Below are 16,222 nucleotides of genomic sequence, written 5' to 3' on the forward strand. Positions count from 1 at the left end.
CCTCCACCACGCAAGGAGAAGAAGTCGGTGCGGTCTAAAACTACACACAATCCTACCGGCGAGCTTCGAGCTCACGAACCATGGTCGTCTGTCGAGAAGGGTTTATTTTTGAAGCTTAAGATTGACGAGAGTTATTGGGACGAGACTTACTTGGCGGCGTATCTTGCTTGTTGGCTGTGCTCTTTCGTTCTTCCTGAAGGTGATGCCACATTGATTAGGCCGAGCACATTTAAAATGGCGTCCATCATGGCGACTCAACAAAAGGTGGCTCTCACCGTTCCAGTCTTGGCTAGCATCTTTCGAGGTTTGAACAAAATTTCGGATTCCGTGGAGCCTTTTCGACTTCGAGCAGCTTTTCCAGCCCATTTCGTCTACGCATGGATGGCTTATTACTTCAAGACCCATTTTCCACTTGAACGAGACTCTTGCACTCCCAAGATGGTTCAATACTCGGGAGAAGAAGGTGCGAGATTTTATGACGATGTGAAAGCTCGCAAGCAAATTCATAAAGGCGATCAAGTTGCATGGAGTTGCACGATGTATAGTTGGGACAAAGACATCTCTTTCATTGATGATGAGAATGCAAAGGAGTCCGACTTTTGCTACTTCATGGCTGTCCGTTCCAACTATCTAACTCGGAGATTAGAAGATGGTTTTGTTGTTGAGCCTTATAGTCCACATCGCTTTAGTCGCCAATTTGGGTTCTACCAAGTGAGGCTGGGTGTTCTTTCTCGCAATTTTCGAAAAGCTTCTTTGGAAGATGGTCTTAGATATTGGGATGCAACTGTGCTGCGTAAGTTTGCATCTAAAGCTCTTCTCCTTTGCGTGCCTTCGACCGTGAAAAAGCTTTTGAGTGCGGATTACAAAGATTGGTGGAGTCAAGTGTATAAACACTCATTTAAAGAAAACATGATACAAGCTCCACCAAAAACAAATGGTGTTTCGAAGGATCGAGACGAGGCCGACCAACTTGCCCCTTCCAAGGAAAAACGTAAAGTGGATGCGGCTCCCTTGGGTGGCGTCAATAGTAGCAGCGATGAGCGTCATTGGAAAAGAAAACGTGTTGAGCCCGTGGAATTTGTTGATGAACATTCTGAAGGTGATCATCATGATTCGAGCGCCACTGTGACAAAGGTATTTCTTAACCATCTATTTCCCCATATGTTAGCAATCTATCTTCTTCATTTTTGACACATTCCATTTTTAGACGCATAACGAGGTTCTTGAGGTCGAAGTGAAAGTCCAAGGCGATCATCGCAATCCTTCTTTTGTTGTGGATGAGGTATTTATCCATCATTTCCTTGCTCACATGTTGACGTTCATTTTTGTTGTTTCCTCTTTGGATTGACATATACATATTTTTTTCTTCCAGGCACGTGAAGAGGCTTTTGATGTTGATGCCAAGGAAAGTTCGCAGGATAACTTTGAGTCTATTGAGGGTGATCATTTGAATGCAATTCCTGTTCTCAATGAGAAAGCAAGTGTTGCACCCGCAACTAAAGTTGGAGCTAAGATTGGAGCTATCTCTGAATTCAATAGCACGAGTATTTTTGATACTCAAATCAGATCAAAAATATTTGGGGTGTTCTCCGTGACAAGATAGTAAGGACGCCAGCACAACATCTATCATCTATCGAGGAGGAGGTACGAGTTGGCATTTCTCGTATGAAGGGGTTGTCACAAGACTTTGATCTTTCTCATCTTGAAGCTAGTATCGACACACTTTTTATCCGAGCTGCTACATATGACAAGGCAAGGTCGGCATCTCATGAGTTTGGGGCGAGTTCGGGGCAACAATTTTGCAACAACAAGGCTCACCTTCATGATGCTCGGGTTAAAGAAAAGGAAGATATTGCTCAAGTCAAAGATATTAAGAAGGAGCTTGCCAAGCTAGAGGAGCGGAAAGATGCGTTGACCAAGTCTTTGAGAGATCATAGTGAAGTGCTTCAAGCAACTCGAGATGAGATCACGGGACTCAATGGAGCGATTGAACAGTACAAGAATTCTCCTCTTATTGATGATGAGATAGTGAAGAAAGAGAAGGATTCAGAGCGTCTCTTGATGGTTGCTCAAAAATCATTGGAAGATCAAGACCCATTTGCTTAGTTTTGTTTGGTTTATCGCTACTCCTTTTTTTTTTTTGCACTTTCATTTGGTTGTTTCGTCGTAGTAAACACTTATGCAATAAAGTATTTGCCACATTTGCTTTCTTCATGATCTTCTCAAAGTTTATGCATATTTCTTCTTGTATCATTTCATTGATCCAAATAATTAATCATAATCATTGAATCTAAGCTTGAATGATAACAATCCACTTGAAAAGACAACTCCAAATCATGACTGAACTTAGAAATATCTAAGCTGCCTACGTACCCTTTTGAAAGGGATCAAGTCAAAACGTAGTTCAAAGATCAACTTGAATTTTGATTGGAGAGGAGAGGGGGGGGGGGGCGTACACAGTTTATACTCTTGCGGGCCAGGAGTGACTATTTATTTTACCACTATATAGACAAAGTGGGGCATATAATAGTTTAGCCACATAATTTACCTTTTCGTGGGAGAAGTTTAGCAGTTTAACCACATACACTTTCTTTGGTGGGTGCCGTGCATAGTTTATCTCATATGGGCCAAGAGTAACATGCAGTTTAGGCTCGTACGTCACGGAGCTGTCTTCTTTTTTATTTTGTATTTTTCAGGGATAGTAGCGCTTCAAGAACTTCCCATTTATGGGCCCAACTCTCACATTATCTTCCGAGAGCAGCTTATATGCCCCATTGGTGTAGACTTCTTTGACGATATATGGACCATCCCATCTTGATACAAACTTGTTTCCGACCCGATGAGTGGTGATAATTGGCCTTCTTACTGCAAGCACCAAATCTCCAACTTGGAAAGAGCGCGGGCTTGCGGGCCAGGAGTGACTATTTATTTTACCACTATATAGACAAAGTGGGGCATATAATAGTTTAGCCACATAATTTACCTTTTGGTGGGAGAAGTTTAGCAGTTTAACCACATACACTTTCTTTGGTGGGTGTCGTGCATAGTTTATACTCATATGGGCTAGGAGTAACATGCAGTTTAGGCTCGTGCGTCACGGAGCTGTCTTCTTTTTTATTTTGTGTTTTTCAAGGATAGTAGCGCTTCAAGAACTTCCCATTTATGGGCCCAACTCTCACATTATCTTCCGAGAACAGCTTATATACCCCATTGGTGTAGACTTCTTTGACGATATATGGACCATCCCATCTTGATACAAACTTGTTTCCGACCCGATGAGTGGTGATAATCGGCTTTCTTACTGCAAGCACCAAATCTCCAACTTGGAAAGAGCGCGGTCGTACCTTTTTGTTGAAAGCTTTTGATAATCGAGCTTGATAGCACTCCAATCTTTATTGAGCTTCCAGTCTCTTCTCATCCAATGCTTCTAACTCTTCCAAGCGCAGACGAGCATTTTCTTCTTCGGTCAAACCTTCTTGTATGGCAATCTTTAGCGAGGGAATCTGCTGTTCAAGACGAATGACAGCTTCCACACCATAGACTAATGAATAAGGAGTAGCTTGTGTTGGAGTCCTATGGGTTGTTCTGTACGCCCATAATGCTTCTCCAATCCTTTCGTGCCAATCACGCTTTGTCTTCGCAACCACCTTTTTCAACAAGTTGCATAAGGTTTTGTTGAAAGCTTCCGCCAATCCATTAGCAGGTGCATTATACATGGATGACTTTCGCTGCTTGAACCCAAATTTCTCACAAAGTTTATTTATCAACGCATTGCTGAAAGGTGTTCCATTATCAGTAATGATATATCGGGGAACTCCATAGCGATAGATGATGCGGGTCTTGATGAAATCAGCAACAGTTTCTTTCTTTACTTCTTTTAAGGGTAGTGCTTCAGCCCACTTAGAGAAGTAATCAGTCGCAGCTAAAATGTATAAGTGTCCCCCTGATGATTTCGTCAACGGGCCAACAACATCCATGCCCCAAGCATCAAATGGCCAAGACGCGACTGTGGGATGTAGTGGCTCAGGCGGCTGATGAATAAGGTTTGCATGGAATTGACAAGCTTGACACCTCTGCGCAAAATCCAAGCAATCCTTTATCATGGTTGGCCAATAGTAACCCATTCTTTTGATTTGGAAGTGTAACTTGGGTCCCGATTGGTGAGCGCCACAGACACCAGAATACGCTTCTTCCATAGCTTTGACAGCTTCTTCATTGCTTAAGCACCTTAGGAAGACTCCATCAAATGACCTCCTATAAAGTGTTCCTTTAAAGAATATGAAACGAGTGGGGCGTCGCCGAATATCAACTTTTCTACGTGGATCACTTGGCAACTTGTCGTATTTCAGGTAATCTACCAACAATTGGCGCCAATCTTCTTCTTCTTCTATCTCGAAGACTTCAACAGCGTTGGTTTCATTCTCTTCACAATCCTCATCTTCGAAGACAGGTGGTATGACCCAACTTTCGCAAACTGGTATAGCAACTTCTCCTCCAACCATGGCTATTGTAGAGGCAAGTTTCGCCAATGCGTCAGCTTGTTTATTCTCACTTCTCGGGACATGCTTAAGTTCGACGCCCCCAATTGTCCAATGAATTTTTGGGCATATTTGACATATGGGAGCAGATCCGGTTTCTTGACTTCATATAATCCAAGGATTTGATTCACTACCAATTTGGAGTCTCCATAAACCTTCAAGTGTAGCTGCTTTGCATCCATTGCCATTTCCAAACCAAGGATGAGCTCTTGATATTCTGCTACATTGTTTGAACAATTTTCGGTCAAGGTGAAATAATATGGCAACACTTGTCTTTCTGGTGACACGAACACTACCCCTGCACCAGCTCCATCCTAATGAGATGCTCCATCAAAGTACATTGTCAAAGGTGGGGAGATTTCAATTGCAAGTGCGTCTTCGTCTGGGAGATCGTCAGTTAATTCCCATTCTGCGGGGATTGGATGATCTGCCAAAAAGTCAGCCAAAACTTGCCCCTTTACCGCTTTCTGAGGGACATAGACAATTTCAAATTGTTGCAGCTGGAGATACCATCTTGCAAGTCTATCGGACAAGACTGGTCTCGACATGACATACTTCAACGGGTTTGCCTTGGAGATGAGCCGCACCGTATGAGCTTGGAAGTAATGCTTAAGTCTTTGGATGGAGAATATCAAAGCCAAACATAACTTCTCAATTGGCGAATAGTTCAACTCATTTGGTGTCATCGTCCTACTTAAGTAGTACAGAGCATTTTCTTTTCCGCTTTCATTGTCTTGTGCGAGTAGTGCACCCATGGAGCGTTCTTGAGCAGCGATATACATGATTAGAGGACGTCCTGCTACAGGTGCGGCCAAAACAGGAGGCTTCATCAAGTACGCTTTGATGTTATTGAAAGCAGTGCTGCATGACTCATTCCACTCAAAAGGTATGCCCTTCTTCATGATTCGACTGAATGGTTGACATCGCCCGGCTAGATTTGAGATGAACCTTCGCAAGTACGCCAACTTTCCTTGAAGACTTTTTAAGTCATGGATGTTTCGCGGTTCAGGCATTTTCAATATCGCATCGATCTTTGCTTGCTCAATCTCTATGCCTTGGTGGCGGACGATGAAACCAAGAAATTTTCCAGACTTCACTCCAAATGCGCACTTTAAGGGATTCATTTTGAGTTGATACTTCCTCAATTGCTCAAAGACCATTCTCAGATCCTGCAAATGGTCGCTTCGTCTTCTAGACTTCACTACCACGTCATCCACATAGCACTCAATATTTTTGTGAAGGATATCATCGAAGATCTTCTGCATGGCTCTTTGGTATGTGGCACCGGCATTTTTCAGTCCAAACGGCATAACTTTGTAGCAATAAATTCCTTTGGGAGTGCGGAACGCCGTTAATTCTTCATCTTCTGGTGACATGCGAATTTGATTATAGCCCGATGATCCATCCATAAAAGACAATGCCTCATGTCCTGTGGTTGCATCAATCATTAATTCAACAATCGGTAGTGGAAAATCATCTTTAGGACATGCTTCATTCAAATCCCTAAAGTCCACGCATACTCGAATTTGCCCATTCTTCTTTCTCACTGGGACAATGCTAGATATCCATGTCGGGTATTTGACTTCTCTAATGAATCCAACATCAATGAGCTTATTCACTTCGGCTTCAATCAATGGAACCAACTCAGGTCGAAATCGCCGTTGAGTTTGCTTGACGGGACGTGAATCCTTTTTGACAGCCAAATGATGCACAACTATCTTTGGATTTAATCCTAGCATTTCCTTGTATGACCATGCAAATATGTCTTTAAACTCCTTAAGTAATTCGACATATACACCTTCCTCATCCTTTGTCAATAATGCACTAATGAACGTGGGTCGTGGCTCATGAATGGTACCCAAGTTGATCTCTTTTAGCTCATCAATGGTGGATTTAACACCTTCCTCAAACTGCTGAGGGGCCATCTCGGCGTCTTCTTCCTCCATGTTCACTTCTTCACTTAGGGTGATATGATTTGATGAAACGACATTGGAGGTATAGTTGGAGGAAGCCACACTTTCTCTATCTCCATCATCTTCGAACATCTTTGAATTAGAAGAAGCAATACTTTCTCTATCTTCTTCATCTTCGACCGTCTTTGTAAGGATAACGGTCTTCATCCTGGCTTTCAATTCTTTTCCACATGAGACTGACAGAGACTGACAATGTGGTGCATCTTTTCATACGAGATGGAACAAAACTTCTCAATTTTTGGGTCATATGCAACTCCTGCTTCATCTTTTTACCTTTCCCTAGCCTTTTGAAGACTGATGTTCGCGGAGTTTCTTCATAACGAAGCCTCTTGAAGGCGGATATTCGTTGACTCTTTCTCTTATTGGGGAGACTTTCTGTTGACAATACTTTCCCCTCGAAAATATGGTTTGTAGTCGCCCTTTTGATGGCAATACGAACAGGGTTTTGGGGAATGAATCCCAATCCCATCTTGGTATTTTGACCTACACGACCATCATTCTTCAATTTTCTTTGGCTAGTGTCACCATCATACTCCTTCTTACTTGTGGGTTTTGTAGAAGATTCTGGCGTGGAACCTTTTCGTGGGTCATATCCAGCTTTAACAATGAGCCCATATGCTTTTGGACCGAAACACTTAGTGATTTCACGGTCAGAGAGTTCTCCATGCTCAATTGCGGCACTTTGCTTTGGTCGAACAAATCCTTCAAGCGGTGGCGGCATTGGCTTTCCAATATCAATCTTGGTCAAAGGCATGGTGAGTCCTTCCAAAGATTTGGTGATGGATAGTTCTGGCTTGTTCTCATGACCATCTTCGTGTTCTTTCACATTCTCAATTTGGACGTCATTCACGACCTTTGCCTTTTTGACATAATATTTTGCATCGGCCAAGTATGATTCAGCTTCTGTAAAGGGCTTATGATCTCCAATTATTTTCTTCACCACGCCGTCTCGACAATACTTGAAACATTGATGTAGTGTTGAAGGGATTACGCCATTTTCGTGCAACCATGGTTGACCAAGGAGCATGTTGTAAGACGTCTTGGCATCAATTACTTGGAACAGTGCGGTTGAGTTCATATCTTCAATCAATAAGTCCAACCTTATGTTGCCAAGGGCTCTTTGTCCTTCTTGGTTGAATCCTTGGATCATTAACCGACTACTTGAAAGCTCGCCCACTTGAATTCCCAACTCATTAAGTGCTCTTAAGGGCAAGATATTGACCGCAGACCCTCCATCGATGAGTATCCTGTTTACTTTTTGCTCATGAGTCTAACAACTTACAAATAATGGCCTATTGTGAGGTTCAGACCCGAGTTCTAAATCTTCATCAGAGAATGTTATCGCGAAGACGTCCTCTTTATCAACAACATTTGATTCAACTCTATCTTCTTCTTGGCAAACTGAGTCATGCAAGATTTCAACACCCTCCACCATATTGTTGAACTTAACTGTGACAAGATTGGCGGTGGACTTATCATCTTCAAGTGATATCTTCCCCTGTTGTTCTAATTTCATAACTTTATCCTTGAAGATGAAGCAATCATGTATGGGATGTCCAACCAGTCTATGATATTCGCAGTACTTTGGATCATCAGTTTGTCCAGCTTCATTTGGCCTTTTCATCTCTGGCAATTCGATAAGTCCTTCTCTAAGTAGATCATCAAATATCCCGGAGACGTCAGAGTCTAAGAAATGATATTGCTTTTGCTGCATTTCTTTCAAAGTAAGCTTTCTGTACCCCGCGTCTTGAGGAGTTTTCTTCTTGTCACCCTTGCTGTCATCCTTTCTCAAGAATTTAACAGAGGTTGCTTTTACCGCCATTGACTCTTTCTTTGGCATCTTGTCAAAAGACTTAGCTCCTTTCTTGAATTCCTGTTTGTCCTTGAATTTGCAGGACTCTTGAAGCGGTGGTCCTTCAATTCCACTTGCAGCCATACTCAACTCCATGTCATGAGCTCTAGTGGCTAGTTCTTCAAATGTCCTTGGTTGAATTCCTCGCAAGATGTATTGTAAACCCCAATGCATCCCTTGAATGCACATCTCAATAGCGGATGATTCGGATAATCGGTCTTTGCACTTGAGGCAGAGGTTTCTCCATCTGTTGATATAATCAATCACCGGCTCTTCCTTGAATTGACGAGAACTTGTGAGTTCCACCATGCTGACAGTTCTTCTGGTGCTATAAAAGCGGTTAAGGAACTCGTGCTCCAACTGTTCCCAACTATCGATCGCGTTCGACTCCAAATCCGTATACCAGTCAAAAGCATTTTCTTTGAGTGAGCGAACAAACTGCTTGACCAAATGATCTCCATAGGTGCCAGCGTTATTGCACGTCTCAACAAAATGAGCCACATGTTGTCTAGGATTGCCTTTTCCATCGAATTGTTGAAATTTGGGAGGTTGATAACCAATAGGCATCTTTAATTGATCAATCCTTTTAGTATAAGGTTTGGAGTAGATCATGGATGACTTGGAGCTACCACTAGCCTTCATAGTTCCTTCGATGAATTCTTTGAGTTGGTCGATTTGAATGAAACCATCGGAAGAGACTTGGATGTTCTTTGAAGACGTCTTTTCTTCATGGTGTTTCTCGGATGACTCTGAATCATCGCTTTCTTCATCTTTCTCGTCATTCACTCGACTTCCTTCTCCTTTCTCTAAGATGAGCTTTGAGATCTTGGCGTCTTGCTCCAATATATGTTTGTTCATGTTTTCAACAAGCTTAGCTAGGCCAGCAATTTGTTCCTCCAGAGTAGAAGCGTTTGTCACCATGACGGGAGCTTCAAGAGAGTAGCTTGCGGTTGAATACTCATCCCTTGCTGAAGCAGACTTGGAAATCTCCTCCAATAGCCTAGCTTTGCCTCGAGTGATAACACCAGTGTTCTCCAAAGTGATGTTTAGAGCAGCACTTGAAGCTTTGTTCTCCATTTGAATTTGCTTGAGTTGTTGTTGGTGAAGAGGAGAGATGAAAGGTAGAAAAGTCCCACTGGGCGTGCCAAAATTTGTAAACACAAATTTTATTGTATTCAATAAATTAAATACAAAAATGTGTACAAATCCAAAATATATGGATTGAAATGAATTTGTTGCAGGTTGCGATTCTCTACTTTAATCCTCTGATTCTCCTCTTCAAACTTCTTCAAATCCTTGGAGGGAAATGTAATTTCTTGATCTCCTTGAACTTGAATGTTGACTTGAATTTGATTTGATAACAATAATCCAAAGGGCTTCCACCTTATTTCTGAATCAAACGTTAGCTTGGATGAATTTGATGAAGAACTCTTTGATCTTCTTTGCAGAACGCCTTGATTGTTGGAGATGACTTCGTCGTAGAGAATTACTCCTTCAATGCTTGAGCTCTCAAAAAAATTTCTGTTCCCTTTGACTCCACAAATGACCCATATTTATAGGTGAAGAATGAAGTGGGCTGTGGGCTTTGGCCTGTCATATTGGGCTTTTAGGGTTGAGGTGGCGCGATTTGATTGGCTCCTCAATATTTGTATTTATCTACATAAAATATTTAATATTTTATGTAGATATTCCACATGTCAATTTTTGATTGGTCAATAAATCCACATAATCAAATATTAATTATATATTTATTTAATCTTGGAATTATATTTAATTTAATTCCAAAATATAAAATAAAATATATAATTTCATATTTAATTTGTAATTTCCACATGGTAGGATTTAATAGGCTATAAATTTAATTGCCTACAAATTGCCCCATCGAGACTTGTTCATGGACATCTTGTCTTTGGAAATGGACGAGTCTCGAACTTATTTAATAGTTTAAACTCATATTAAAGAGTTCTTGAATTTTGAATTTGACTTTGTAAATAATTTATACTCGTATTTAGGAGTTCTTGAATTTTGAATTTGACTTTGTAAATAGTTTATACTCGTATTTAGTAGTTCTTGAATCTGACATTGTAAATAGTTTATACTCGTATTTAGGAGTTTTTGAATTTGAATTTGTAAATAGTTTATACTCGTATTTAGGTGTTTTTGAATTTGTAAATAGTTTATACTCGTATTTAGGAGTTTTTAAATTTGAATTTGTAATTTGATCCAAGCACGATTCCAAAATGTAATTATCAAATTAGTAATTGGCCAATTGAAGGCGAGTTTTGAAGTTAATCCCTTTTTTTTAATCAAACTTGACTTGGGCCACAATCAAGTTATAGCCAACTTGATTCATACAAAAAGCCACGTAGGTCCAATAGCCAAATAATATATAGGTCTATTCATGTAATTCTTTTATGAACAAAGCCCATTTTGGCGTAAACTAAAGTTAAGTTTGAGCAAAGTTTGACCCATTTAGATGCCCATCTTTTCTTCACTTTCATGCGTGTACTACGGCTAAATTAGGAAGAACAGTTTATTCTCCAATTCTTGTGACATCAGACTTATCAGACCTCGCAAGCTTTCTGCGTCAGATGTTGTCAGATGTTATGGCAGTCACAAAACTCTTATTGCAGTAGAATTCGTTTCCGTCTCGAACTCTTGATAACACTTATCCAACTAGTAGAAAGCATTTTTTTTTGAATAATCTGATCCGAAACTAGCGGATTGCTTTGAACAAGTAGATGCAGATTCCTTCTTCTTCAAGAACTTTGTTTGAGCAAAGACTTTCGCTTATGATAGGAAACTAATCAATCTTTCACTATAAAAGGGCTTCTATAGTTCAGATTCTTCCATCAGCTGAAACGAAATTTGCATCATCATTATTCTTCCTGTTTTCTTTCTTTGGTGTTGAATTCTTGGTAAGCTCTTCTCTCCGTGGCTGTGAGAAATCTGATTTTGCATTATGCCCTCCAGGTGTTCGACAGATTGTTTGATCCAAGTTTTGTTTTATCTTGTGTATTTCTCTCTTTAAATTCATGCGGTTGATACTTCTTCTTCTTCTTCTTCTTCTTTTTTTCTTTTGTATTACAGCACTTGTGTCGAAATCTTGGTGAATTCGTCTCTTCCATAGTCGTGAGAAAATCACCTACTTTTTTTTTTTTGCATACCAGGTATTTGACGAATTGCTCGAGACAGTTGTAAAGCTTAATTTGTTGCCCCAAGCATTGATCAAAGCTTCCTCATTTTTTATATCCGTGTGCGCATCTCTCATATATATATATATATATATATATATATATATATATATATATATATTTGATTGGCTTTCTTTTGACTGAGATTAGTTGATCAAATTAATATTGAAGTATCACTTCCCAATCATATTTTGACCAATTAATCAAAGATTTGTCATTGATAATAATAATCTTTTTATTATTATTATTTGACGAGCCACGATTTTCTCTTTGATTTGAAGAGTCCCTTATTTTCATAACTAATTTATAACATCTCAATTTTCTGATTGTAGAGATTGAAAACGGCTTCCCAGATCTGTCTGCCGTCCCTGGAGTCTGGATGAATATTCCAAATCTTGCATAAGGCTCTGACTTCTTTCTTGATCCTTTCTCTGTCGACCCCATTCTTGATCCTTGGTGGAGTCACTATTTTCTTCTGAGGGTCAGGAATCCTTTTTCCATATATTCTCTGAGCGTCTTGCATTTGAAGAACTAAGTCTCGTTCTTCCAGTTGCAACAGAAAATACTTCCAGGCTTCATTCTTGTATTCCCCATCACCTTGGACGTTTGCAAAAACCATCCATTTGGTGTAGCATTCCTTGGTTTTCTCCCACTAGTCGTTCAACTCTGACGGTATCCATTTGTCTGGTCACTCAAACTTTTCCAGATATGATACCATCAATCCATTCTTGAAGTAGTGTTGAAGCTTCTGACCTTCCTTTAGAGTTGAAACAAAGTCGATTTTCTTCTTCTTCAATTCTGGCTCATTTGAGGAGCTTTCTCTGCTTCTCTTTCTGTTGGCTTCGACTGAGGCAAAAGTAGGAGCAACCCTTGCGATGATCTCTTCAGCCCTGTTTTCAACCCTATTAAAGACAGGGGAGATCATTTCCGTTTCCCTTCGGATGCGCTTCACTATATCCTCTTCCCCCTTTTTGGCATCAGTGGGAGGAAGTCGACTTTGCAGCTCTTGAAGATCATTGAACATTTTCTGAAGGAGGGCAGGGCCAGGGGACTCTTGAGGTCGTTGGATTTGCCTTTCCACCTGCGCTAGTCGTTGCAGAATAGGTTCTACTGTCTTTGTGATGAGGAGGTTGACTTCTGTTCTTGGCATGAATGTCTTCAGAAAGTCAATATGCATTTCTCTGATCTTCTCAGACAGCTCAATATATTGCGTCTTCCTTTGAATCTCCGATTCAAGAAAAAGTTTGTGCAATTCCTCGTGATCCTTCGTGATTTTGGGGAGACCTTTCTTTGGATCAAGCATTTCTGCCTTGTATTTGATCAGAGCAACTTAAACTGCTCCCATCCGATGTTGGAGCTCATTGATCAAGCCGGCATGATAGACCATGTCTGCGGTTGCCTGTTTCTCGACTTCTTCAAGTTTCTTCACAAACTTTTTACCATATATATGTTGTAGTTCAAGCTCGTGTCGGAGTAAGTCGATTTCAAGCCGTTGATCAGCAAGCTGTTCAAGCAATGCATCCATCGATTTTTCAACATCATCAGACATCCGTAGTAGACTCCTGTGTGGCCGATTGTGTTTCGAGAGGGTAAGGCGCTCGTCAGTTTCTGAGTCTAAATCAAATAGAACAGGTCCTTCTGCGCGAGGAAGCTCTACGTGTTCTATTGGAATGTCTGATTTGGCAGGAGAATTCTGCACTTGCTGACGATCTTCATGGGCTTTGGATGTGGATGCCTCGGCTTGACTGGTTGGAGCAGGATGTTCCGCTCTTTCTTCAGCAGGGATCTAATAATTTGACTGCTCTTGACTGATGTTGATGCCTTCAGGAGGAGTAGGCACATCAGTGTTCAAGAGGGGTGTCGATGAAGGCTGAGAAGACTCGGAGATGTCTTTGACTTGTCCTTCAGAAATTGGGTGATCAGCATTGTCAGTTGATCTCTGTTCGACTTCTGGTAGAGGAGCATCAACTTCAGGGATGCAAGTTCTGTCTGCTTCAGCAGAAGTTGTTGGAGGAGTTGATGGCAAAATCGGCTGACTGATCGAATCAGTCATTGGTTGTTCAGCAGCAGCAGGATCAGCAATTGATTCTGCCGGTTGATCAGTGTCACCAACTGGAGAGCTGAGAACATCAGTTACTTGTTCTATCATGAGAGGCTCTTCAGACGTCTTTGGCGTTCCAGCATCGTCGTTGAGTGACATGTACAAGTAATTCATGGCAAATTTGTCAAAGTCATGAATTACATCCCAAACACTTTCAATTTGAAAGAGGCTGATTAGATAAGCCTCTTCCATCTCGAACGAGTCTTCGATTTCAGGGCTGTGAAGACTGTTGATTCTTGGGCATGGCGCCGTCTTCAGGAAGGTATACGTAAGAAGTCTATGAAGGTTCCGGTAGACTTTTGAGGACGAATCAACATCACCAATTAGACGTCGTAGGTGATTCGTAGCATTTTGTTGAGCTTCAGTCTGAAGTTCAACAGCTTCATGAGTACCTTTTGAAAGAAAGATGGGGGCTGGTTCTGAGACAGTTTCCAAAACTGCTTTGCCTTTGGATTTTGGGGAGAGTTTCCAAGGCATCTCAGTAGGTCTTTTGGAGGGTCTTTTAGGGAGGATGGTACGAACTCGGCGTGGCACATTCGTGCGAGCAGGAGGATTTGATAGAGGTGAATCAGGGGCTTCAGAGTCAGATGATGGTATGGAGGAGATATCAATTACCTTCGCCTTGGGAGAAGATTTGAGTTCTCTTCTTGCCAATTTGAAGAGGCGAAGACTGTCTGTGAATTCGACCATCTTCGGCCATTGCACAAATTTGTGCTTCTTTGTTCCTTCGATGATGATTTGGGAGACCCTGTTCCCTTGTCGAACCATCGTCGCCGGCCTCGTGTTGTGAGCTTCATTGAAGAGAAGCTTCAGATAGGCTTCTTCCCAGTTGTAGGACTCCTTCTCCATAAGAGCTGCCATGACATTCTTCTGAGGTTGTAAAGCTTTATCGGGAGTCCCGGTTGCGCCTATCCAGCACTTCTGGATAATTTTGCCCAGCATGGCAAATTCCGGATGTAGATGGAAAGAGTAACTTGACTTTCCGTCGATTCGGATTCATCCTTCAGTGCAGACTTGAGAGTTTTGTTTGCTTCCTTATCAGTTAGACTGGAGAAGGAATTTCCATTGTTTGCGAGATCAAACAATTTTCTGACAATCTCAGAGACGTTGAGAGTCTCTTCAATGCAGATTGTCCCGTTGATGATACTGACTTTTGAGATCAGTTCTTCGGAATCGTTGAACTTGAGATTCTCGTAGAATTCTCTAACAGCATCGTCGAGTAGGTACTTTGGTTCACTGGTGATGAATTTGGTTCATCCGTTCTGGTGAAGAATTTTTTGAGACCTTTGATTACTTAATGCGTGCCACGTGGATTCAGCGGACTGATACTAAAGTCAAGTATCAGTTGAACATTCTTCCTTGGACTGAACCTCCAACGTTCAAAGGAAGCCACGTACTCCAAAAGTACAGCCGCATTCAATGCAGAGATATAAGGATCATCCCTCTCTGCAGAGGTCATTCCTATTTGGTGGCTACTTTATCAGAGACGTCACATCTCCTGCTCTTCAACATAGCCATTCTCACCAAACAAGGAACCTCGAAGATTGAAGCCTCAGCACAAATTCGAAAAGCTCTCCAACGGAAGAAATCTTGAAGACATTATCCGCCAACGGATCTATTCAAGACCTCTCCTATAAATAGCGCTCGAGGATCACTTCAATCTTCACCGATTCAACGACATAAGCTGAAACTCTGCCAAAATTGTTTCTCAGCCAAAGTTTAACCTCTCCAAAGCTTGAATCGAAGAAGAGAATACCAAAGCCAAAAATGAGTCACTGCTGATTACATACATTCTCTTAGACCTTAGGCAAACCTCTGTTTACCCAAAGCCTAGGTCAAAACTAACTCCAAAGAACTTTTTCTTTGAAGTTTAGTTGGCAAGATTTCAAACCTCCCTTCGAGAGATAGAATCGAGTGTTTGAGTTGAAAAGGAGTTCAGGAAGGTACTCTGACTCCGTGAGATCCTAGTGCAGGTTCGTGCTAGGAGTGAGAAATCCAGCGCGAGTGAAGTGTTGGTACTGAAGATTGGATCTTCAGTTGATTCGGTTGTGTGCACCCGGCTAAGCACACGGATAGGTTTGCAGTGCACCAGTTAAGCACTTGCGAAGTAAAGTTGTTGGTCTGATCAACCGATCGTGGAGGTAGGAAGTGTTTTTCCGAACCACGTAAAAATATCTGTGTTATTTATAACTTTAAGTTTTACATTATTACTTGTGCTATTTCCATTGATAAACTGAACACTGACTAAATGCAAAGAGAAACCTAAGACTAACAACGTGCTCAACAAAGGCTATTACGAAACAAAGTTATTTCCGCTGCGTATGTTATCAGTCTAACTGATCTATCCTCTGATAGTCAGGAAAACTAGCAAACTCGACTGAAGCCTTAACGTGCATCAGTTAAGTTCCAGTGACTTAACTGATAACTCTTTACTGAAGAGTATTTCAGTATCAGTCGTCAACCCTGTTTGGTCAAAACTCATTTCAGTTAACAGGCGTCTAAGTTTGTGTGTAAAGTTTCGTTTTGATCTCTATCTTGTGATCCCTCTGATTTTAAGAAAAATA

At 41.2% G+C, this 16,222-nt stretch overlaps 1 protein-coding gene across 1 annotated transcript; it reads left to right on the forward strand.

The window, feature by feature from the left end:
* The first annotated feature begins 233 nt into the window (after nucleotides 1-233).
* LOC130985815 (uncharacterized) lies at nucleotides 234-1,191 on the forward strand. The gene has a single exon (XM_057908994.1). It carries the CDS (start codon nucleotides 235-237, stop codon nucleotides 1,189-1,191), a length of 957 nt encoding a protein of 318 aa, XP_057764977.1. The 5' UTR covers nucleotide 234.
* Nucleotides 1,192-16,222: the final 15,031 nt, after the last annotated feature.

This window comes from Salvia miltiorrhiza, chromosome 1, assembly GCF_028751815.1.
Source record: "Salvia miltiorrhiza cultivar Shanhuang (shh) chromosome 1, IMPLAD_Smil_shh, whole genome shotgun sequence".
Lineage (NCBI taxonomy): Eukaryota > Viridiplantae > Streptophyta > Magnoliopsida > Lamiales > Lamiaceae > Salvia > Salvia miltiorrhiza.

Excerpts from the sequence above, each read along its gene's own strand:
- LOC130985815 (XM_057908994.1), top strand. The coding sequence starts at position 235 with ATGGCGTCCATCATGGCGACTCAACAAAAGGTGGCTCTCACCGTTCCA.